Genomic DNA, 26,677 nt, shown 5'->3' on the forward strand with positions numbered 1-26,677 from the left:
AACATATCTTTTGTTTGCTACTGCTTCTTTTGAAGTAACTTAGAAACTATAAACATAGGGGAGCACCTGTCAGTTGACAAGTAGTGAGATGTCCATACAGTGGTCTCATAAGAAACCAGTCCATTTTTCGAGTGGCCGGTGGCTCATGCTTTGTTGTACATTGTGGCCTGAGATATACTCATATGTGGTCCTTTGTAGCCCAAGTTGTTAACAGGCTTAGTCACCAAAGTGTTATATGTTGGATTTGGTCTATTACGTTTACATTCACTAATATCATTGACTTCCTCTTCATCACTAGAAACACCTTGTACACCATCCATTATTTTGTCCTCAGTATTTGATTACAAAACTTCAGCTTTATCCAGCCACTGTCAAATGTCCTCCATGGTTATAGCTCCAAATGAATCCTGGAAATCTGAATCATCTATTCCTTCAAGAATAAATTCCATTTCTCGTTTGAAAAGAAAAAGATTACTCTTTTATTAGCTTCATTAGCTTTGTCAGTAACTGAGATGCTACATAATACTTTTGATTGCCATCAGTTTTGCAAATTTCCCAGTTGCAAGTGATTTTAAACAGTGTGAATCAACAGCATTAGCACACTAAAGATCAGTGATTCTTTCTAGCTCAGTTACAGGTGTTGACTTGTCTGTGTATTGTCAGGGGTGAATTTCCTAACAAGCGAGTTTCATCTGTGGTGTAGAACATTGCCAAAGAGAGATTTCTCTCTTCTAAACTAGTCTTTAATTCTTTAGAAAATGGTTGAATACTTGAAACATCTGCACTTAAACATTTTCAACACACTTTTCTGTTAGAGATATTGTGTCGATTATAGAATCAAAACAGCCTTCCAGTACTACACACTTAAAATAATTCTGACAGTGTGTTCTTGTTGATACATGGTTTAGACACCATTATCAGTGGTAGTCAGTTTTGGTCCAACTGATTGATTTTATTCTTGACTTGTTTGTCTTGTTTTAGCACCAAGTCCAAAGATTTATTACTGTTTCTCTTAACATCATAAAATATCAAATTACCAGTGCTAAACTGTCAGAAGAATATGGACAGAAGTACTGGCATGGATTTTATCAAGCCTCACTTATTTTACCTTCTTCATTTAATGCTTTGTATTTACTCTTAACACTCATCCTGTTTACTGCGTGTGCTGTACAGCAGTTTAAAAGTCTTTTAATTGATCACAGAGACAAAATTTAGCACAATGTATCTTGTGGGTTTCAGCATCAAACTGAATGAACGTCAACTTCTTTGCATGCTTATGACCAACACTGATACATACAGTATTCATTATCAACCATTGATGAAGTGATTGGAAAGGGAAGAGGATGTGTTCAACATTTTCTAATAAATGAGCTTGGAGCAAACGTTTCTAGTATACTAAGACAGCTTTTCACTTTGTGATAAGCAACCAGTCTGAATTATTGTGAATTTCACATCAGTAAAGTTCAGTTTAGTGAGGGCTTATTGTACTGCAACATTTAATCTGAAACCTATGTATGTTAGTGCTAGTAGTGTACACCTCTGGGGTGACACACAAAGTGTACACTGGTTGCAGTGACCCACAATTACTTTATGCAAATAAGATGAATATTCACAATATTTTATGAGACCAACACACAGTAGTGATATAGAAGAAAATAATTTTAATGTAAATAAATGACAATGAGACTCATTAATGGTATAGGTATGTTTTCTTATCCAAAACCGACCATTAGTATTTCCACACCTGTGGCACATTTTAGAATGCACATACACTTGATGAATCCAACAGTTACTCTTTCCACACCTGTAGCACATATTAGAATGCACAGACATTGGATGAGGTGTCATGTGCAAATTTTCTGTACATTCAGATGGGTAATAAACTGAATGGCACCATCATGTGGGTAAGTGAACCAAAAAGCTCATTGTATTGACATGCAGACAGTATTTGTAGTATATTTTCACTCATTTCTGTACTTTGTCATTATCATCTGGGACATTGCATCCTAGGTGAAAAAAGTATTTATTCTACAGAATGGTACAATAAAAATATTGTGCACAGCTGATAACCGAATGTCTTGCAGAAACCTTTTCGGGGGTCTAGGAATTCTTACATTTATACTCCTTAATATACATAGACTCCTTAATGGTAGTTGCAGTTAATAACAAGTGCGAATTGAGGACAAAATCAGCAATTCATAACCATAATACTAGAAGAAGAAGTAGTTTACAAATAGAGTATGCAACCCTCTCTTGATTGAGAATAGAGTTTTGGTTGCCAGTGAACATCAGGCAGGAAATTGGACATCTCTAAATATTTAAAAAAAAAAAAGTAAAAGAATTGCTGATTAGTCACTCATTATACAATTTATCAGAATATTTGGGCTTAAGAATGTAAATTCTGGATAATCCTAATTTTTGTATTAGATAGATCCTGACTTTGCCAGTGTATAGACAGCTGATAGTGGTCTGCCATAAAGTTAAGTAAATGCTTTGTTTGAAGTATTAGATAAAAAATGCAGCTAAGTGGTAAAGGATGAGGAGTAGTGGCTGTTTGCAAAGTCTGCTTGATAAACTGGACTCATTCCACATCCCTGTGGGCTCTTCTTCATGATGCCGTACACAAATCTCAATGAACGAATGAATCAACTATGTTGAGGGCAGTAAGGGTTGCCGCATTCCCCACACGCTAACACTTTTAATGTGGACATATCAAATCTCTCTTGTGCAGGTGGCTCATTTAGTTGGTTTGGGAATGTTCTCCATGAATGGTTTTGCAAGAACTACAATGTACTCTGCAACACAATGAGATTTTCTAGGAAGTTTTGATCTCCAGTTATTACAATTTCTTCCTTTGGATGGTGCATTCAGCTGTGCCTTCTGTCTTGGTGTCTGAAGATGCCTCAGCAGACAAGTCATTTTTGTCATAAACAATAACTTCTACAAGAGAATGAGCTTCAAAGTAGATCTCATCAGGAAAATCACTTAACTCCCTTTCATTTTCACAACTGAGTTTACCTAATAATGCTGTTTGTATTTTGTTTTCTCTTGCTATAGTATATATTTTACGCATAATGTTCCTAGACAGTTCAAAGAGCTGATGTCTGATCTGGTCCCTCACATGTTCTATTGGAGACTGATCTGGGGATCTGGTTGGCCACAGAAGTATCACAGCATCATGTAGACAGATGTGTGTTGTGTGTGGATGAGCACTGTTCTGTTGAAAAATGGCACCACAAGACTGTCACCTGAGAGGTAATGCATGAGGAAGCAAGATGCCTGTTATGTACCTTTACCCAAACACAGTTCCCTCAGTCACTACCAGGCATGACTTGAATTCATATCTAATGACTTCCTATAGCATAATGCCAGGAGTAACACTGCTCTGCCTCTCCAAAACATTGGAAGTATCAGACTTCTCCGTAGGTCACTCCCACATTAACTGATGGTGGTCATCTGGGGAAGTGCGTGGAACCACATTTCATTGCTGGACACAATGTGGTGCGATTTATCGTCATTCCATGCTACCCAGTCATGGCACCGCTCCGAGTGCAGCCATTAGTTTTCTGGTGTGAACGGCAGCCTAACCATGGGAGACAATTCCATAGGGTTAAGTGTTCAGATTTTCATTTAAATTGTAGAAGTGACTGTTAATACATGCTTGTAATTTATTTTTAAGCGTCTAGAATTTCTGGACAATGTCAGTGGGGAACATCTTAACAAATGTTTGCACTAGAATAAAGATCTCCATTTCATGCATCTAACAGGTGCACAGAGTGGCCACCAGATATGATTTTGTATCTTGTTTTCTTATTCATGTCAGAGTCAATCTGAAACTAAATTTTATTATTAGCTTTGAATGTGTTTAACAGTAAATGTATCGAGATGTAACCAAAAAGAATGCCTGTGTGTTTCGAGGTACCTATGTACAACAGCCAATATGCAAACCTGTCAGATATTCCTTTTGTCACAAGGAGATAGAATGATTGGCCATCACTCACCTTCAGCATGTGAAATTCCTCGTACTAACAACAGAAACTCTTAAAAGCAGATAATACTAATCTTAGCTTACACTTTCAGTGCTTGTCTGCACATCTCTTGGGAGGAAAGAGTAATTCCTTGGGGCAGGATGGAAAGCACTGGGGTGAAAAAGGGGAGAGGAAGGAAACATGTCACTCAGACTGGGGTGAATGGGAGCCACGTATTGTCAGGGATAGGTAAGGTAGGGAAAGTGTCAGAAAGAGCATGAGGTCAAAGATAGTAGGTTGCCACCTCTTGTTCAAGGATGATAGAAAGGACAGAGTGGAGTGAGAAGTAACACTGGATTAATCTCTTAACCAAAAACTGTTATCTCTTGGGCTACGTAAGAGCAGGCCTTTTTTTTTTTTAAAAAAAAAAAAAAAAAAAAAAAAAAAAAAAAAAAAAAAAAAAAAAAAAAGAAGGGAGCACTGGAGTAACATTTGTTGTAGCTTGCCTGTTGTGTTTTGGTTGAGGTAGTTGCCATGAGATATTGTCTGTACTGTGTGTAGCTTTGGATACTCAGCAACAAAACTGCCCTTTCAGACTCCTGTATTGTTGTTTAGACAATGCTTTCAAAAAAGGATTATGGTTTTGATTCTGTGTTGTTAGAGACCAAAAGTGATGACAGTTTGTCAGTTCAGTGACAAGTGTTTGCCAGTGACAAGTGTTTCCCGCTGTGCTCCAGCCAGCTCCTCCAAGATGTTTATTCACAGGAAACCATTGGGAAATACATGATTTGACTTCATAGCCACACAGATATTTTGGTCAAAATCCAATGCACCAATATTTCAGGATTTTACTATTGGTAATTTTGAAAATTTTGTAACTCGCTATTCTGAGCTTTCAAAGCCTTCTTTATATGCTTATGTGTAACATCATTCATTATAGGATGTTTTTCATTTAAAAAAGTTATAATTTCTTGGAACATGATTTGGGGAAAAAAATCAGAGAAATTAAAAGTGGAGTTATTTCCTGACATGATCAGGGTGGAGAGAATTGATTTATAAAAATGTGAAACATGCAGTTTTTTTATATAAAATCCTTTATAGATGAGATCACATTATTTTAACAGTCATTGATAATTAGTTTTGACTGAGCCAGTAGCAATCTTCAGATGTGCATTGTTACAGAAAATTGCACATAAAAGGGAAAATAGTGTAAAACACATTGGCAAATTTAACAAGAGGTAAATGAAGAAAAATACTACTACCAACTAATATAATAAGTGCAGTGTCTGTCACAAGATTGGGTGAAGAATCATTGTCATCAGTAAAACACATACTTGTGAAAGAAAGTGACTAAAAGAAAGAGCTTTGCAAGTTATAATTTGATGAAACATTACATAAGCACTACCTGAAGAAGTAGATAAACCAGGTAATGAACAGTACTCAAGAATCGGGTGAACAAGTGCCTTACAAGCCACTTCTTTCATGGATGAGTTACATTTGCTTAAGATTCTTCCGATGAATCTGAGTGTGGTGTCTGCTTTTCCCACTACCTGTTTTATATGGTCATAAGTTCACACTGGATAGTTAGGCCTAGATACTTTATGGCAGATGCTGTCTCTAGCTGATTGTCATCAATAGTGTAGCCATACAGTAGTGGATTTCTTTTCCTATGTATGTGCAATATGCGACCTTTATTTACATTCAGGGTCAACTGCCATTCATCAATTCTCTGCAGGTTGTTCTGCAAATTCTTACTATCTTCTGGCATTGCTACTTCAGTATAGACAACTGCATCATCTGCGAATAGCCTTAAAGAGCATACGATGCTTTCTACTAGGTCATTTATATATATTGTAAACACAGGGTTTCTACGACCCGGGACAACCGGGAAAAACCCGGGAATTTTTTTGAATTGCGGGAATTTTTCATTGTTTTTGTTCTCAGTTAAATTTTTGTAATTTTGATTGGTAAGAACCAATACTCTAACAAAGGATATTACTGTATCCTGCTACTGCAGAATGATACTGCAGTAATAAAACATGAACGAGAGAAAAAACTGAAATAAAACTTAAATTGCGAAGGAAATGCGCCATATACAGCAACAAAACACAGTGCTCATACAAGCGTCTGCCAACAGCAAAATGTGTCAAAGGCTTTAGGAAGACTATGCAATGCTTCGTAACAACAAATTGCCTCTGATGAGCATGACGTCACAACATTAGATTTGTTTTAGCAGTTACGAGTGGGATCATGTGCATGCGCAGTTGAGTAGTATCTTCTTCCTCTTGTGGCTACATAAACGTGGCTGTTGGCTGTGTAAGCAGTAAAAAAGCTAAAAAAGCTGGCATGGCTAAGCTGCCCCATTGCGCAGCAGCCCTGGATCTAGGTGTGTGTGTGTGTGTGTGTGTGTGTGTGTGTGTGTGTGTGTGTGTGTGGGAGGGGGGGGGGGAGGCAATTCACATTCCTGAGGAAAAAACCTTGTTTCACAAAGCGCCTAGCACCCAGCACACATTGGTCTATCTATTATTCGTATGACTTTGTAACGTGTCCCTGTCGGTTTTTGAACATTGTTGAGCACATTTTAAGTTGATTTCTGAATGAATCATAAGTTGATTTCTGAATGTGTGCATAGTGTATGTGATGTCTCTGTCAGTGGAATCCTCGTCACAACTAGAAATAAACTTTCCTGCAGACAAAAGGGGCTATACGAGCTGAGCAGAGTACAGCCAAACAAAAGAAAGCCAACCACTGTCTTATTATGTGGTTGATTGGGTTTCCTAATGATGAGCATTGTTATGATTACCAGTGAAATCCATAGATTCAGACTACCAGAGTGCGAATAAACGACTAACAGGAATAACAGGTAAGAAAGATTACGTATTATCTTCTCGGTGTATCCAAGAAAATGAAATTTTGACAGAAAATTTTTGGCCAGATCAATATACTAGCAAGGGCTAGTTGTACAGTCTCCGGCTAGCAGCCGCTTTAAGGTCTATTCTGAAAGTAGTGCGGAAAATGCGTTGTACGAACACGTAATGACGCCTAACCGGAGAATAATCACAGGATAACTAAACTGGTGATTCTGGCAGAGTTAGTCAAGTTAACTGGTGAATAAGATTTGACACTGGCCGGGATAGATACAGAATTAGTAATGACAACATTGTTTGTTAGAACGAGGAAGAATAAAAATTTCGCACTACCACTTTTCAATCTCATGCTTGAGAAACTGGAGCATATGAATGAAGTGTAAAACTAGTAAAACTATTTCCTAACGTAAAGCTTTTTGCTTGTAGTAGGCCTAATAGGCAATTGATATTGGTACTTTGTGAATTATATTCTGCCGTGTTATAAAAATGATCATTTCTGCCAAAACAGTCTCATTTATTTGGCGTGTGTTACAATTGCTGCAGTATTATAAAGGCCTATTTAGTTTTATCTCGCAGGCAGTGACCAAAATACAGGTAATCAGGTCTACAAACCACACCAGTCTTGGGCCTATTTGTAATTACAGATTTTTCAGTATTAGACAGCGACATTTCGATTTTTCATGTAGCAAAGCATTTGATGAACTTTGATGATCCTTTCGCAGAAAGGAAAGCATGCCATGTAAAGCTGTAGGAAGATTAGAGAGAAAAAAATTCTAGGAGCTAATGATTGAAGAAATGTGTACTGTCTTGCTTGTCTCTTCTCTTGACTGGTTTTATGTATCGTATACTTAAATTTGTGTCACACAAAGCAGCAAGTTTTTAGCTAATAGGGAATAAAGAGTGCAAATTTTCTGAAGAGGCTGACTGGAAGCAGGAGAGGCACCATAGGACATTTTAATTTCCACTGCCCTGAATATAGTTTGATGGCATCCAGTACAAAATATACACGTTTCAATTCCACAGACCAAAATACAGTGATGTGCGATAGAAGAATGCTGCGTGAAGAGGTGTGGTGCTGCACTTTTGCACACTTACGATCAAATAAAATGTCTTCCAATTCCTCATACAAGTATGTTTTATGTATCAGACTCTTCAGAAAGATGTGCACTACAGAATGAACATTTATCAAAAAATCTATTTTTTTTTAAATTTTTGACATCCTCTCTCAAACGCTCGAGGGACATCACTATCTACTATTGCCCCGGTTCGGAAATATTGTGGATATGGGTCTGATGCACAGAGCAGTCTGAGTTATAATAGGGAAACGGGTAGTCTCCACGTGACCCATGTTTACATTTAGTGATTTTGCTGTTTCCTCTTTGTCTGCTGCACTCACGTCAAATGAAAACAAAATTGATTTTTTTGGCCGGAAGCTATCATGTGAATTAAAATACATTCACTTAATAACGGAAGGCTAAAATACATTATTAGTTTCAGATTTTATTTTATTTCCACCTTTCTGATAGTCAAGCATTAATTGCCATGCAGAACAATGGAGTTATTTTTATTGGTTTGTGGAAGAAATTTTCTTTTATTAATCTTTTCCACTGAGGCAGTCAATATATTTGAACCAAAGGGTTTAATTTCAGACTATTGGCTAGTTTCAACTGTGCGGTGCATTTCAAGTGTACATTTTCATCTTCTAGCACGTGTGACATTATGCCATAACAAAGAACCAGACATGAGATAACAAAGTACTGGTACCCAAGGAAATTTACATCCCGAAACCACATTGAAAAGCTTAATATCAAGTTGATGCCTACTTCACTGGGAATCTGGGACACATTTAAAAATCAGCTCTTTGATGATGAGCCATGTAGAAGAATTTGTAGCCCAGAAGATCACACTTTTATGTCATTATTAAAAAATTCACTGGCACACTTGTGTGATATATCTTAAAATGTAATACGTGCATAAAAGACCAACATTATATGTGAAAGCTTAGCTTCTCTTGCAGTGTATTGGCCTTAGAGACCAATATTATATGTGAAAGCTTTTTTTTTCTTGTAGCAACATTATATATATTAATTAAAACCATTAACTTTTCCTGTTTGTGTGATCGCGGTATTAAACAGTGATGTTGCTATTGGGTGACTACACCACGTGTCCGAAGCTCTGAATATCCGCTGTCATCGATTGGTGAGATCATGTGACATGAGCTATGACTGGCTTACAAATACGCATCGCAGTCTCGATTTCAGTGCTTCGGACAGTAAATGTGGTGTTTGGTGGAATTCGAATTTATACTTTCATAATATGAAAATATGCAGCATACATGTTACTGCACATCAAACATCTTTCCAAAAGGTGTTTTTTCTCCTGAGTTTCATTTTCTAAACCGCCAGGAAATTCTAGGCGCATGTATAAAACCATAACCATTCAAAGGATTGATAAGTTATACAGTTCTGAGAGAAAATATACTGTCAATTAACAGGGAAAAACTATGTTTCCACCCGGGAGAAAGTGTATCTTTAAGCGGGAAATCCGGGAGAAATCTGGGAATTTTTTTTCCTTGTCCGCATATACACCCTGAAACAGCAATGGTCGTTATCACACTTCCCTGTGGTACTCCGGATATTACCTTTACATCTGTTGATTTAGTACCGTTAAGAGTGACGTGTTGAGTTCCATCTGCAAGAAAGTCTTGAAACAATCACAGGTCTACTATGATACTCTGCCATTAATGTCATTAATTGGCAATGCAGAACTGTGTCATTTGCCTTACTGAAATCAATGAACACGCCATCAACCTGAGAGCCATTGTCCACTGCACTTTGGACCTCATGGGGGAATAGAGCGAGGTGAGTTTCGCAGCATCTCTGTTTGCAGAGTCCATGTTGATTTTTATAGAGGAGATGTTCATTTTCCAAAAACATCATAATTCTTGAGCATAAAGTTTTATGAAACTTCCTGGCAGATTAAAACTGTGTGCCAGGCTGAGACTCGAACTGGGGACCCTTGCCTTTCATGGACAAGTGCTCTACCATCTGAGCTTCCCAAGCATGACTTGCAACCCGTCCTCACAGTTTCAATTCTGCCATTACCTTCTCTCCTACCTTCCAAACTTCAGAGAATCTTTCCTGCGAACCTTGCAGAATTAGCACTCCTGGAAGAAAGGGTATTGCGGAGACATGGCTTAGACACAGCCGAGGGAAATTTCCAGAATGAAATTTTTCACTCTGCAGCAGGGTGTGCACTGATATGAAACTTCCTGGTAGATTAAAACTGTGTGCCAGACCGAGACTCAGACTCAGAATGTTTGCCTTTTGCGAGCAAGTGCTCTACCATGTGAGCTACCCAAGCACGACTTACGACCTGTTCTCTCAGCTTCAGTTTCATCAGTACCTTGTCTCCTACCTTCGGAACTTCACAGAAGCTCTCCTGCGAACCTTGCACTCCTGGAAGAAAGAATATCACGAAGACATGGCTTAGCCACAGCTTGGGAGATGTTTCCAGAATGAAATTTTCACTCTGCAGCGGAGTGTGCACTGATATGAAACTTCTTGGCAGAAGTTTGGATGGTAGCAGACACGTTACTGGCGGCATTGAAACTGTGAGGATGGGTAGCGAGTCATACTTGGGCAGCTCAGATGGTAGAGCAATTTCCCGTGAAAGGCAAAGGTCCTGAGTTTGAGTCTTCGCCTGGCACAGAGTTTTAATCTGCCATAAAGTTTTATGTCAACACACACTCTGCTGCAGAGTGAATATTTCATTTTGGAAATGTGTTTTATATGCCCAATATAGAGCAAGGAACAGATGTGCAGCCATAATATAGTATCAGTCAAGAATAGTGATATGTGCCCCATTCAGAGCAATGAACAGACTGAATGACATACTGTATTATGCATTCTGGCTCACAGGAAAACTGCATCCTGTCATAAAAAGTGCCACCTATCAGCAATTTAAACTTTTAAAATTTAAAAGAAATAGCCAGCGGAACATGTAAAGAAAAAAAATTTGTAACCATTAAAAATGCACCTAAATTTCTGTAAATCGATATTGGACAAATAGAAAATTGTAAACTTAAATACCTTGGACAGAAAATGCAAGGAAATAGCATGGAAAAAGCCGCTACTGAAGAAAGGATACATAAAATGTGAAGGGCATGTGCCAAAACTAAAGACCTTTACAATAAAAATGCCTGTCTACAAGTGCAACACCAATACATTACAATACAGTAATGAAGCCAGAATATCTATACGTAAGTGCATGTCTATCATTGCACTATAATCCAAATAAATTAAAAATACTGGGAAGATGAATCATTAGCAAACTATTCGGCACACAAAAAACTATGGAATGCTGGAAATTATGAATTAGTGTTAAAATTTATTGATAAATAGGAAATATGTCAAAAATAATGAGGAAAAGAAGTTCAGCTGGCAGCCTTGCTGGGCAGTGATGGGGCCCTGTTTCAAGCCACGCATATGCCCAAACATGTGTGCCCAGATGGAGAGACCGAGTGAGGTGGTGCAGTGGTTAGCACACTGGACTCGCATTCGGAAGGACATCAGTTCAATCCCGCGTCCGGCCATCCTGATTTAGGTTTTCCGTGATTTCACTAGATCACTCCAGGCAAATGCTGCGATGGTTCCTTTGAAAGGGCACGGCCGACTTCCTTCCCCATCCTTCCCTAATCCGAGCTTGTGCTCCGTCTCTAATGACCTCGCTGTCGACGGGACGTTAAACACCAATATCCTCCTCCTCCCAGATGGAGATGTTGCCTTTAAAGGCTGTAACTGCTCCTACTTCTATGAATGGTGGGTGCTAGAGATCTAACAAGAAAGGATGAGTGCATCCTTGGAAGAGTTCCACCGGGCTTTGATTGTAGATCATTATTGCACTATTAAGAGAATAGAAAAGAAGACAGTGCTAAATTGATACATTTGGATGTTAACAGTTTTTAACTTCTGTGTTTTAAATGTTCACCCAAAATGTGTGGCCATACCTTTAAGAGACAGGTTGAAACAGAGCTGTGGTAATATGCTTGTTTCCTTTCTGGGTGGAAAACCGTTGAAAGGGGGATGCGAACTGCAGTTCTTTATTGTTGACAAGGGTTTCGTTGGGCTCCTTCAGTAGAAGAATCAGTAATGAGGATGTTAGTGGTATTATCAATCATGGTCTGTTGCATTCTGATGACATGTGGGAAATGAGAATAATTGTCTGTTAAAATCAACCACATGGTCCCATGGAATGAACCCACAAAATCTTCAGGTGCACAATCCCATGGCTGAGTAGGTGTAGACCCATGTCTGGAGGGGGGCTTGGGATAATGCAGGTTGTTGCTTTTGACAACTTTGACATTGTTGAGCCATATACACAATATCCTCATAAACACATAGCTAACACAAATGTCACCAGGCATGATTATTTGTTCTCGAAATGTCCTAGTCGGACTTACGCAGGAGTGCTGAACCTCTGGAATCACCACTCAACACTGACAGTCATTTTGATTCATCAGTAGGATGCCTTTTAGAAAATGAAGAACAGGGCTTCATGAAAAGACGCAATGAATTTCAGGGCAAGCTGCCAAAGGAAGGGCCTGTAGCCAGCCAGTTGTGCAAACTGGCAAAGGTCTCAAGGACTGATCCTTATGGCTGACTACTATGACATGCCTGGAAGCAATGGGAAAACCTTCTACTGGCTGTTCCAGTTGTGAATCAGTGTGAAAGTGAAGAGTTTTTTGTTTATCACAACCCTCAGCAACATCCACAGGGAACCATAGTATGTTTGCCTTTGCGTTCTGGGTTGATGTGTGGTAATAAATGGAATACTGATAATTTGATATAAAAAGTGCCTCTGAGAAGTCCAGTAAGGCATAACTAATATGGGGCTAAATATGAGCAACAGTGGCTCATGATATGTGACCAGATGAAATTTGTTACCATACAAGAAAATGCAGAACTTCTGGACACCACTTGCCAGTACCTGCTTCTCTATCTGGTAATAATTTTATTGTGCTGTAGTGAATATATTAGAGGCTAATGTGATAGATCATTTTGAACCATGTGGGTACTTGCGTGATAGAACAGCCCCAACACCATGTCTGTGGCCAACATTAGAGGTAAATGTGGCTAATACAAGGTCATGAAAGAAGCAGTTTGGAGAAATTTCTTCAGCTTAAGAAATGCTTGGTGACAACCTGTGGGCCATTGGAAAGGGACCTCTTTCCCCTGCAACTGATTCAACTATTGGGCTATTGTTGCAGTTTGAGGAATAACTCAGATAATATGTAACCTTGTCCATAAAGACCTGTGGTTACCTTACCTTGTTAATTGTTGGAATATGAGAAATGGCTGGCACATTCCCTGATTCCTCCTAAGAATATATCGTACATATGAGCTCTGATCAAATAATTTCAGAATTTTGTCCACAAAATTTGTGTACACTTACCTTTTACTTATTGTGCATGGTCTCCTTCGAAATACTCTCCCCCAACATTGATACACTGCTCCCAGTGCCACTTCCACTTCTGGAAGCAGCATTGGTACACCTCTTGCTAGATCATGTGAAGTGCTGTCAGCGAGTTTTCTTTCATATCGTCTGTTGCAAATCTTCATCTTTTCCATTGGGTTTTCAACTTAGGAAATAAAAAAAGTCCACAGGGGCCAGGTCTGGAGAGTATGGACGATGAGGCAGCACAGTGATTTAGTTTTGTGTGCTGAATGTGCAGGTGTGTTATTGTGATGCGAGAGCCATGAATTGTCTCGCCACGTTTCAGGCCTTTTCCTTCTCACATTTTCTTGCAGGCATTACAACACGTCCTGATAGTACCATCAATTAACAATTTGTCCCTTTTCCATGAATCCATGATGAACTAATCCTTCAAAGTCGAAGGAAACTATCAGCATGGTTTTGACATTTGATCTGACCTGACAAGGTTCATTTGATCTTGGAGAACCTTTCCCCACCCATTGTGAAGATTGAACCTTAGTCTGAACATCATAACTGTAGACCACGTCTCATCATGAGTTACAATTCTCTTAAGAAACATTTCATTCTCATTTGCACACTCCAGAAGCTCCTCACAGATTGTGAGGTGAATGTCTTTCTGATCTTGACTCATGAACTGTGGATCAAACTTGGTGGCAGCATGATGCGTTTCAAGATGCCATGTCAGGATGTCATGACATGATCCAACTGAAATGTTACATTCTTCTGCAATATCTCAGACAGTCAGTCTTTGATTGGCATGCACAGCTTCATCGATGTTCCTGACATGAGCTGTTGGTAGACATTGAGGGTCGTCTTTAACTTGGATCAAGCCAGTTTTAAGTGTGTGACTAATGTGTGACAGTGAGTACAACTTAAGCACTCATCACCATAGGTTTCCTGCATCATTTGTTGTGCCTCTGTAAAGGTTTTCTTGAGTTTCATGTAAAATTTAATGCAGAAGCGTTGCTCCTCTAGCTATGCCATCTTAAAATTCTCAAAATGTGTGACAACATTCTACTTAGTGCAGCACTGAATAATACCTAACAGACATACAACAATGAAACTTCTTGCAGTTAGACATTAAACACAGACATGTTCAGGGATGCCAAATGCATTACACTCCGACACACCATTGGCACGAAATTACGAATTTTCCGGAATTTTTTGAACAGTCCTCATACTTAACAGAAGACTGAAAGAAGGAGAATTTTGACAACTTACTCTTTAATATGGTTTTCAAAAGAACTGAAAATACTGGTGGAGATTTGGTGCATGCTGCATCTGACGTATTCCTGTTGTTACTATACCATCCAGATAATTGACACATTGTGCATTGTTGGCCATAGTTTATTCTAGAAATTTCTGAAATACTGCTAGTAAGCTAGCTGTAGTGATCCGCAGCCACCTATTGTGTGTGTGTGTGTGTGTGTGTGTGTGTGTGTGTGTGTGTGTGTGTGTGTGCATGTACAGGTACATTTTTACTAATGCCATGACAGAGCTGCAGGACATAGTTCATTTACACTGTGACTAAATAGCAGTGTTGAAAGATAACCTTTTATACTGATGGAGCCCAAAAATAGTATTTAATGCCAGGATGACTTTGGAAATCTCATCCAAAGGAAGTGGAAAATAAGCTTCTAACTGATTTATATTGGAGAAATTCTGACCCCCAGGCAGTTTCAAAATTAATTCATCAGAACATGGAAGAGGATATGATTCCACAATCGATGAGGTGTGTACAGTATTGTTTGAAATCTCCACAAATGTGTAATGAGTGACCTGGTTTCCAAACATAGACTAAAGATGATGCCCATCTGCCATGAGGAATCTGGGAAAAGCACTTTCAGCTCCTCTAAGTGATGCAATTAAACTCTGACCTTATCCTCGAAATGTACAGAAATGTAAAATTGTGTATTTAATAAAACTAAAAAGAGTTGTATCCTATGACTACAATACAGTGAGCCTCAACTGGATTCAGTGAATTTATTCAAAAACTTGGGCATAACAATTTGTGGAGATACAGGAAAATGCAGTCTTTTTACTGCGTTACGTTTAAGCCTTTCAGAACTATGCCTTACTTTATTGTTGATTAGAAAGATAAGTCATGCAGGGTGGGGGGGATGGTGAACATCATATTTCAATATCTGCTGGTACGCTATCATAACATGAAGAATGATTAATATTAGGAACACAATTATAATTTTTTGAAATCACCAGAGGGGTTGATCGTTTTAAATTATGATGGCGGTAAATACTGCTAGCCAGAGATGACGCATATATATTCGGTTGTTTATTGGTTAATCTTATACTCAGTGCTATTGCCAAAAACTAGTTACTGAATTTGGTGAGTAAATATTTTGATGTGTCATCATTTTTGTCACAGTTAGTGTCCTGGAACGTATGTTTATTCATGTTTTAATGATTCTGATGGTTGTGTTTGTGTTAATCTTTGAGCATTTTGTTTTTTTTATGCATGATAGATATGTTTCACTTTATTTGATAACTCACTGGTTAATTTTCAAATACTGTTGCCAAGGCAATTTTAACTCTTCTTTACAGCTTCTTCTCTGACTTAGACAATGCTCTCTATTTCTTATAGGATGGGTTTTAATCTCGTGTGTTTTCCATTCATTGTCCTTACTTCTGTTTAAATTTCCTGTGCTTATTTTAAGTGGGAACAATATTTAAAGTACTGTAGGAATATTTACTAAATCCATCTGCTCATCACATTTTATTCTCATTTGACTATCATTGGCAGATAAAACACATATCTGAATATGTTTTAACCTGAAAACAAGTTGACAATAGCTATTGTGATGCAGGCTGAAATTCTCACCTGGGACCTTTACTGTAGAAAGCTATGCATTATTGATTTTCATCCTCCTACAACTTTCTTCATCTCCTAAAAATATTTTCCATCTGTGTGGTGGCACAGGGTTATCTTTTTTCTGCTCTTCTTATCCTCTTCAGTTTTTTCCCTATTTCTCTTCATAATGCTCCTTCCTGAATCATTTCGCACAGAATTTTTCCAGGACAAGAACTTTAAGAGCAGGAAAACACCTAACATTCAGTAAATTATGTGAGGTCATTTTCAAAGGGATTTTTAACACATTATTCATACTGTTCTGCTGTGCATTCACTAAATGCAGAATGTTATATCATGAGGTACAGTACATTACATGTCACAGACACTGCACAGGTATTTTGGTTCATCTGAGGCTGTGCTTGGTCAGGGGCTTCTAAAACGTCATGAGGCAGACAAACAGCAACTCAGAATCACACAGTACCAAATTTAGTAATAGGATGTGAATTTAAAATCTGGACTTATCAAATCACCAATTACTCAGTGACATATATTCATAACTAGCTAACATTACTCTTTCACGTCAGTTACTGAGATGTATTTAAGGCAAATAGTATGCTTACAACAAAGCCTAATTATATATTTAAGACTGAAAATTTAATTTGTAACATAGGATGTCAAGTGGAAAGACATAGCCTATTTCTTTCACCTTCCTCGGCCAGTCCAATTACTACTCCTCTGGTAATTATTTACATTAAATCATAAAGTTCCTTCTCTCATAATAGACATTGCTCCATAAGAAATGCAAACAAAGTAAGAATAATTTATGGGGACTGCCTTTGAAGGCTTTACTGGATATTATGATCTCACTAAATCATTTTTAGAAAGAAATGGTCATGAAATGTTTGATCCATACAATTTCCTGTGTATTGAATGAATGGTAGTTGTGCCACTGGTTTTGTAGCTGTTTCATGCATGTTGTATCATAATTATGATTTGTTTCAGTGTGATCTTCTTTTCAAAACGGTAAAAATTAAGATGTGTTGCTTTTTTCCACACAGATTGTGCGTGTGCTGCGTGGTCAAGGTGATCAATGGGACAACCGTGCACGTGCACGGGGAGTAACAGCATCTTTCTCTCTTAATGGTATTGGATTGATGCCGGAAGAGACTCCAGATCTGTACCAAGAAAATGAGGAACTGAAGGTAGCTTTAGCAAGGACAAAATTACACAGAGTGCCAGTGCATGTGCACAGTAATGTTAGTGACATGTCACAAAGGCGTGTTCACAACTTCACTGTATCTACTGCACTTCTTACCTACAACACATAACAGAAATTAATAATGATGCTTACTCTTGACTCAAAGCTCTTTTCAGTATTTATTGGTAAAATAAAACATTTGTGTTTGCAGCTCCCTGCTGAAAACTATCAGTTAATCAAAAGATAGAAAAATGAGGAGGGTGATGTGAAACATAAGAAAGGCAAAGCATTTTATTATTGCTGAAAAAGAAAATTTTATTTTACAATATGACTGTTATTTTAATACCTTGTTGCATAGCTCCCTTACATTTTGAGTTGTGGGTAAATATGTGTAAATCAGAGTATTGTTAGAGATGATATGATTGTGCAAAAACATTCGTCATACTTAAAATAAAACAATGACAATATTTCATCACCATGAGGTAAAATATTTTCTCATTCTTACCATAAAAACATGCATTATAAATTTGAATGCACATAATCATAAAGTTTCTGATGATGTTTTAAGAACAATATTCATTCTTTTGTTTAGCAATAAATTAGAAATTCATTAACTTCATGCAGTATCTGTTGAACTGATTTCACTGACATGGTGAATGACAAATTGTTACTTGCACAAATCCAGATTACAAAGCATCCTTTATAATAGACTTGCAGTAACTCTGCATAAATGTTTAGACATATTATTTGTCTCGCATACATACATGAAGAGCTGCGTGATGCGCATACACACACACACACACACACACACACACACTCTTTTTGCATATATTGAATGCCAGAACTTGTCACCTATTAGCTTATTAATATTAATTTCATAGCCAAAGCAAAGAAAAAATATTTTAAATTATCTTTAGTCATCTGTAGACTATTACTTGAAGTTATTCAGTTATCATTAATTAAACAATTCATGAGATCTCCCTTGCTTGCTGAACTGTAGATCTTAAAATGAGACTGATTATCACTGTATTACTCAATTTATCTATACCAACTGCAGGATTAAAACTGAAATGCAGAAGATTTTCCATTTGTGGAATGAGTGGCCATAGCTAGCAGCATGTAAAATGAGTACATGATTTTTCTGTTCAAAGACACTGATTAAAAAAGAGAACTACATGTCTAGATTGTAGCTTATTATTAGATACATTATTATGAACTGGTCTCAGGGTCTTTAGGAAATACTGTTATTACAATACTGCACTGATCTTTTGAGAAGACAAAAAAAAGGCTAAGATTTCTTTCTGATGTGATACATAGAGGGACCTAAAATAGAAAATGAAGAAAGTGTTTGAATTTATAAAGTACACTAACTGCCAAAAATAAAGACTGCAAAACACAACTGTCGAAATAATGTGCTTCAAAATGAAATATGAAAATAGACGAGGTGTGCTGTTTGAGGTTTTCCCAATGTAGTAGCTGCTTGAAAGTTTCTCAAATGTTGTTTTCCCAATGTAGTAACAGCTTTAAAATTTCTCAAATGTAGTACATGAAATTGTGGAAACTGCAAATCCTTCAAACAACTGTCCACTAATCATCTTCAGGAGCAACTGTGGCTATTTATAATGGCAAACCAGTTTATATGTTAGCTCAGTAGAAAAGTGCATGTAGCAGAAGAAGGGAGTGAATTTAAAATGATCAAAAGGGATCTAGATTCCCAAAGACCTCAAATGGAAAATGAGCTACAGACTATGCACTGTATGGTACGTAAATCCTGGCCATAAGTCATGGATGAAAGAATATGCTGTTCACTAGCATTCTGGCTTCAAATGTATGGTTTTGCCAGATTCTTCTCTCTCTTAGCACAACCACTGCTGTTTACAATGTGTTGGTGGGTGGAAATCATGTATCTCTGCTGATTAAGTTGTTTGTTATACCTGTATCGAGTGTTCCTTTAATGGTAAAGTCCTTGGAGGTTGAGACTAATGAGAGAATTTGTGACTTAATTTCTGTCTTGAATGACACACTGTCAACATATAGCAGAAAAACAGTCTTCAGTTGGTGTGTCATTCAATATCGACAGGTGTTTCAAAAACTGCTTCCACCCTATGTGAGCACAAAAGATGCTGGCCTCAGTCATACATGGGCAGACGTGCCACAATGTTAGACTGATGCAATAACATAGACATCACAGCAAAATACATCAGCAAGAAATATCCACTGCTGTGGACCACTGTCTAGATGAGGGACACAAAATAGACTATGCAGAGACCAAGAACCTCTCACTGCCTAAACCTCCATCATTAAAGAAACACACAAATACATATAGCAAATTACTGTAATCACCAGAGCCATGAGATTTCATTTCACCAAATCCTGACAACCAGCGTTGGTACCATGGCTGAACACTAGCAGATTTCCTAAGCCTGTATGTTGGGAACCATGACTTGCAGCTGTGCATCCCATGCCATGCAGGGTAGAATCTGTGATGCCTTTCTCTGGCAGGAGCTCTGGATGACATTAAATCCCCTCCTGTCCTCCTCATGTCACTGTTTCTTTAGTGAGGTTGCATTTCAATTGACTCACCTCTAATAATTCTAAAGATAAGGTGCTGCCTCAAAATATTGTTTATATTAAATGGCAATATTGCTATTCTAAATTCTTGAATATTTCAGCTTCTAAGATATAATCTGCCTCCACTTTCCTGTTCTTAAACATCTAGTAATGACAAATTTCTCACTTGACTTTCATTTCTCACTAGCCAGATTCCTATGTTTTTGTCATTCAGATATCTTTGTTTCATCATGCATTTCAGGGATTTGCAACCATGACTAAACAAACATTTCTTATTTGGTCATGTATCTTAGTATCATCATAAATCTCATACTGAATATGCCATAGCAGCCTTATTCACAATAAATATCAATAGAGTAGTCCGAGAAATACAAATTAATTAGTTCTTAAGAGAATTATTCTGGTAGACAACATAGGAATGCCATCATAATCTAGGTAACTACATTGTCCAGGACAGCAGGCAACAAATAAAAACATAGATGTAAAAATTTACATGATGTGTGTAAGTCGTCTGACAGTGTAGCTCACACTTTTATTTGAATATATCATTCTAAATAGAATTTTAAGGAACAGATATGGAAATATTTGGTGGCATAACAACTTATTGTGTATATTTAAGCATCTGCCTTTCTTGTGGCTTTTTTTAAATTATGTTTTCTGGCTTTTATTCTTAACAATGCTTCATTCTTCTGATGTGAACTGGTATTCTGTTGATAGTAGTCTCCCTTGACATTTGTAGGGAGACCAGAGAAGGGTAATAAATGATCTTTCAAGTATATTCATGACAGTCATTGTGTACTACATATTATCTTTTATGAGTCACATTTATAGTCCTGTTTGATGCAAAACTTCTGCATATCTCAGAGGATGATGTTTTATTGATTTACATGTCCATCTGTTATTGCTAAAATTCATCATATTCATAATGTGTGACTGGATACTCATAATTTCTGCTAGTACTGTGCCAGTTGTCTGCATATGTCTTTCGATTAGTACTTGCACAACTTGGATTTTAATATATTTGCAACCCTATGTTATGTGTTGTATTTCACAAAACTGTTATGTGTGAAATATTTACTTTCAGAATTTCACTGTTTACGCAACTTCAGTATACTCTTCAGCATGAGAGTAACATTTGCTCCTCTTTTTTTTTAATCATCAGGCTAGACTCTGGTAGTTATCAGATCAGCTGTAATGTATGTAAATCTGCTAGCTTTCATGCCTGTTGTCATTCATGGTAAAATCTTCTGGTTGATTGGCCACCATATTCCTTTTCAGAGTTCTTCACCAAAACTTAATGTTTCAGAGCCTCTGCTGGAATCTTCCCCAGGTGTCTTCTGTTGTTCCCTGAACAGCTGAAAACCAGTGCCATGTCCACTTATGAAAGGATGTTTCCCTGTGCTTTTCCAAACAAATCTATTGAAGAGGAACATGATGTGAATTAATTACCCAAAAGATTTTTTCTTTAATTTTAATCTACTTTTTGCAAATATAAAAAATATGAGGGCAGATTTTGTGTCTTGTACAAATTTTTGGTGATCACAATTCATGATCCAGTCATTTCCATTATGATTTTAAAAACTATTCATTCCTCTCATCTGTCACTAGAGCCATGCGTTTAACTGCAAGGGACAAAATAAGAGATTTTGATATATATATCTAAAACAAAGATGATGTGACTTACCGAACGAAAGCGCTGGCAGGTCGATAGACACACAAACAAACACAAACACACAAACAAAATTCAAGCTTACGCAACAAACTGTTGCCTCATCATGAAACAGGGGAAGGAGAGGGAAACACGAAAGGATGTAGATTTTAAGGGAGAGGGTAAGGAGTAATTCCAATCCCGGGAGCGGAAAGACTTACCTTGGGGGAAAAAAGGACAGGTACACACTCGCACACACACACATATCCATCCACACATATACAGACACAAGCAGACATATTTAAAGGCCTTTAAATAAGTCTGCTTGTGTCTGTATATGTGTGGATGGGTATGTGTGTGTGCGAGTGTGTACCTGTCCTTTTTTCCCCCAAGGTAAGTCTTTCTGCCCCCGGGATTGGAATGACTCCTTACCCTCTCCCTTAAAACCTACATCCTTTCGTCTTTCCCTCTCCTTCCCCTCTTTCCTGATGAGGTAACAGTTTGTTGCGAAAGCTTGAATTTTGTGTGTGTGTTTGTGTTTGTTTGTGTGTCTATCGACCTGCCAGCGCTTTCGTTCGGTAAGTCACATCATCTTATATACATATAAAAAAACAAAGATGATGTGACTTACCAAATGAAAGTGCTGGCAGGTCGACAGACACACAAACAAACACAAACATACACACAAAATTCAAGCTTTCGCAACAAACTATTGCCTCATCAGGAAAGAGGGAAGGAGAGGGAAAGACGAAAGGATGTGAGTTTTAAGGGAGAGGGTAAGGAGTCATTCCAATCCCGGGAGCGGAAAGACTTACCTTAGGGGGGAAAAAAGGAAAAAAGGACGGGTATACACTCACACACACACACACATATCCATCCACACATATACAGACACAAGCAGATCTTACATAATTATGAAATATTCTGTTCTTTATTTAAATAAACTATGTGACAGAAGTAATTTACAAGTGAAGTACACCTTAAGATGGATGACAATGTGCAGCATGGTTGTCCACTAAATTTTACACATAGTCTGAACACATTTCAGTTTCGTTAAGTAACTAAGCTTGCAGATCACCTTTATCTTTATTACATGTGCAGTATGCTTTTGGGAAATGTTACATTTTGAAGTTATCTCTGGCAGCATAGGATGCAGCAATAAAACTAGTTCATAAAGTCTTGAGGTTTCAGAAACACAAGCATTTTAATGAGGCACTAACATGATGAATGAAAGTGGGATACATGCTACAGGGAAAAATAAGTCACTGCCAATACTATTTAACAAAAAGAACTCAACAAATGATATGAAGAGATAACAACAGGGAAACATTTTTGGGAGGATTGGGATGCAGTCAAAATGAACAGCAATTTGAAGATTTCTGATTTTTTATTTCTGTTTTCATTTAATTGTTACCAATAACTAGCTTGATGTTTAACTGAACAGAAATGCCGTACAAGTAACATAGTAGTACATGAATTGCACTTCGTATTTAAACCATGCTTGCTTTTAGCAGCGCACAATTTTTCAAGTGAGAGATTAAAAATCTTGCCTTAACTGTAGCTGCAGAGCTTACGTCCATGAATGGTGGCCATGTGAAAATTGCTTTTGAGTATTGGTAGTTGCTTGATGTCTCTTGCTTGGACCTGTATGACATGCTTTACCTCTTGAAAAAATGCAACGCATGTATTTATTATCAGAAAGTTACAGGTTTTCCCCATTTGATTATCTATTTAACATGCCGGCTGCTATGAGGCTGCTGGCTGACATGCCACAGTCTCATGCGTGATTCCATGTGTCTGCCAGTGTCCGTGTGCTCGAATCTGTTTAATACAGTCTATAGTGCGGTACTGTGCATTAATTATTATATCTTGAATGAGTTGATACTGGTGTACAAAAAATCGGATACAATGTCTTGTTCAATATTTGCACATTGTTCTTTTGGAATTTGCACACCTCTCAAAAGTATACTGTACTAAACAGAGTTGAGTATGTGGCCACTGATGGGCATATGGTATCAGGTGTGAACCCCTGCTGAGTCTGCAGGTTGGTCCATGGTGATCAACATGTTAATCAGGCTTCTGTGTGTAATGAGGAGTTGAAATTATGCAGTTAAATGGAATTAGCAATGCTATATTGCAATTCAAAGATAATGGTTTCTTATTTGCTACTTTCACCTATTCCACTTTATAGGTATATGCCAACTATATATTTTTTTTTTTTTGGTTCTGCTTACTGTTGGAAGTATTTTGATTGTTATTTATAGAATTGGTTTTCTTAGAAACATAGAATTTTATGTATCTGGGATGAAGGAATGGGAATCTTTTGTATAGTGGACATTAACTGAATCACGGGAAAATAGTTACTTCATGCACTGCAAACACTAGCATTGCCTGCAGGGGTCAAAGTGATCATAGTAATTAATGTACAGGTAAATCACTGCAGGTCACACACTGTTTGACTGATTTTACTAGTTTCACTTATCAGATGTGAACATCCTCAAATATTTATTACCCTAGTGCCAATGCATTACATGTTTTAAAGCACCACTTGGCACCATCACCAAGATGTTGCTAAACTGTGTTTTAAGTCTCTGATATGTTGGCACCAGGGCAATGGATATCTAAGGATGCCCACATCTGATGAGGTGAAAGTAGTGAGATAAATAAAAAAAAAAAATTGCAACCTTTGGTAGTTTATCTGTGCATTAAACACTTAGTTCTCATCCAGAACAATACTACAGATACATTTAATGTTCTTATAGCTTTACAGTTTCCAAGTATCATTCTTTGGTACTATACAAAACTGTAAGTTATAGTGTGTTTGTGGGGCTGTGATTATCTTAGAAATCTTGTAACATCCCCAGTTTATGTGCTGTCTTGTTCAGATGCATGTAAGTTTGCAAGTTCTAACATCTAACATCCTTGTGTTTCAAGTTTGATGAGAGGAACACTCATGTACTATACATATGATTGATACAACATATATATTGCTGATGAAATTTCTATACTTTGATATATAAAAGTATGTTATTGGCAGGCATATACTGAAGCTTTCTTTGGCAAGTTTACCCCATTTATCTCAATATGTACTACAATGAGACTGTGGTGAAATATTTCTCCTGCTCTTGAATAAGACAACAGTATTTTGAAGCTGTAAAAGTGACAGGATGCTTCTTCATAACTGGACTTGTTGCTTCTCTTTACTCATTTACCATCAAATCATCACATAAACAAGCTGTTGTTGTGTTCTCACTTTTGGAGTACTAATGTTGTTATCAGGATTATTACTACAAAGGAAAATGCATTCATACATAATTGAGTTAATTGATCAGTTTTGGGGATCAGGCAGTATAAAAATGCCAGTAAAAATTTACTGTTTTTGTTCTTTTGCACACTGTGTTATCAGGATTATTACTACAATGGAAAATGCATTAATACATAATTGAGTTAATTGATCAGTTTTGGGGGGGATCAGGCAGTATAAAAATCCCAGTAAAAATTTACTGTTTTTGTTCTTTTGCACACTGTGACAGATTTTTAGTTGTTAATCGCATTCCGCAGGAAGAGATTCAGAAGCTGGCTGCTCAGATTGAATTTATGAAGATCGTTCATATGGAGATGAACAACAGGCACTTAAAGCCTAAACCTGGTGGCTACTTCAATGCTGCCAATACAGCAGTGACTTTGCAGAGTCCATTGGGAAAAACATCTGGATTTGTTGTGGGCAAGAGCTCTGGAGCTGAGGAAAGCTGCATTGTCTCAGCTACTGATGGTGCTAGTGAACGTGTCTGACTAGTAGTCAATAGTGAAGAAGTGTGGTTGTGACAGGAAACCATTTATGGACATATTCTCTTGCTACCCATTTCATCTTTGCTGTGGAAATCCCTTGTTTGCAAATGTGGCTGTGGAATGTTTTCTGACCTTCATTCTGCTGCATCCCCTGCTGTGAAGTATAGCATGCTGACAGTTTTTTAATTTTGCAAAAAAGTATGACTTTTTCTTTTACTCTCCCAGTGTGCAAAACTATACCTCAAGCTTTCTGTTTATTTATTTTGTTCATTTATGTATGCTGATGCAAAGTGAAAGCTGTAATGTCAAGTGATTGTACCTTAGAACTACAAATCTTCTACACCTTTAACTGTCACTTCTTACTGCAATAAATAGTGCTCAGACCATATGTACATCTATCACATCAGAAAACATGAAATTGACATTCCCTTTTTTTTCATTCTGTCTGTGATGTATAACATATTTTTCCTGATGGTGATTTTACACCACTGAGATGAAACATTACATAATCTTCTTTGCAATAAACATCAAACACTTTTTTGTTCAAAAGACACCACAGTACTTGTTTTTGATGAATCCTTGAGTGTTTCATTTTTCTTTGGGTGCACCGCATTACATTTTAATTTGTTTAATGTTAAATTTGTAGCTTTAGGAAACCATAGCATTTTGATAATGACAGAAAGGCAGCATGTCGATCAGAATTGGAAAGTGCATAATTTCCTTAATAATTTTAATGATTTTGATTTCAACTGAACATAGAGAGTTTTGTAATGTCATTATAATAGTGTAATTATTTATTTTATTGATTATTTGATATTCCTTTCCACATAAACTTTTATTATTAACACTGCAAAAACTAGTTATGGAGATGGATACTGGTGAAAACTATGCTCCACTACAGGACTTAATAAATATTACAGGGATGAATTCCATTCCACAGACTTTGAAAAGGTCAGAAATACCATTTAAAGTTTCATTTTTGTGTCAAAAATCTGAGTCCATGTGCATCAGTTCAGAAAATGGTTTCCAGTAAAATGTTAAGTGATTCTAACAACCACAATTCTTTACTATTGGCATATGTATTTGAAGAATGTGTGTCAGCGTACAATAACTTTAAATAAATTTTATGTAATCTTCCTTAGAAATTAATATTCTACATAAAGAAAACATTGATTATTTAATAATTTAATGCTCTATAAAAAAGACTGTGCTTTGAGTGAACACTTAAAAAAATGCTTGTGCTGGTAGTAACCCTGAAAAAAATTATTTTATGTACCAGTTTCATTATTAAAAGGATAAAACTATAGGGCTTGATGGCTGTTTTACTTGCAGATT

At 37.2% G+C, this 26,677-nt stretch overlaps 1 protein-coding gene across 1 annotated transcript in view; it reads left to right on the plus strand.

Moving 5' to 3' along the window:
• LOC124775981 (probable G-protein coupled receptor CG31760) overlaps positions 1-25,512 on the plus strand; it is a 440,811-nt gene extending 415,299 nt beyond the window's left edge. The window contains exons 13-14 of the mRNA XM_047250822.1: positions 17,195-17,338; positions 25,115-25,512. Of these exons, the coding sequence (XP_047106778.1) occupies positions 17,195-17,338; positions 25,115-25,345 (375 nt within the window). The 3' untranslated portion in view covers positions 25,346-25,512. The remainder of the gene's footprint in view (positions 1-17,194; positions 17,339-25,114) is intronic.
• The last annotated feature ends 1,165 nt before the right edge of the window (positions 25,513-26,677 follow it).

The sequence above is a fragment of the Schistocerca piceifrons genome, chromosome 2 (assembly GCF_021461385.2).
Source record: "Schistocerca piceifrons isolate TAMUIC-IGC-003096 chromosome 2, iqSchPice1.1, whole genome shotgun sequence".
NCBI lineage: Eukaryota > Metazoa > Arthropoda > Insecta > Orthoptera > Acrididae > Schistocerca > Schistocerca piceifrons.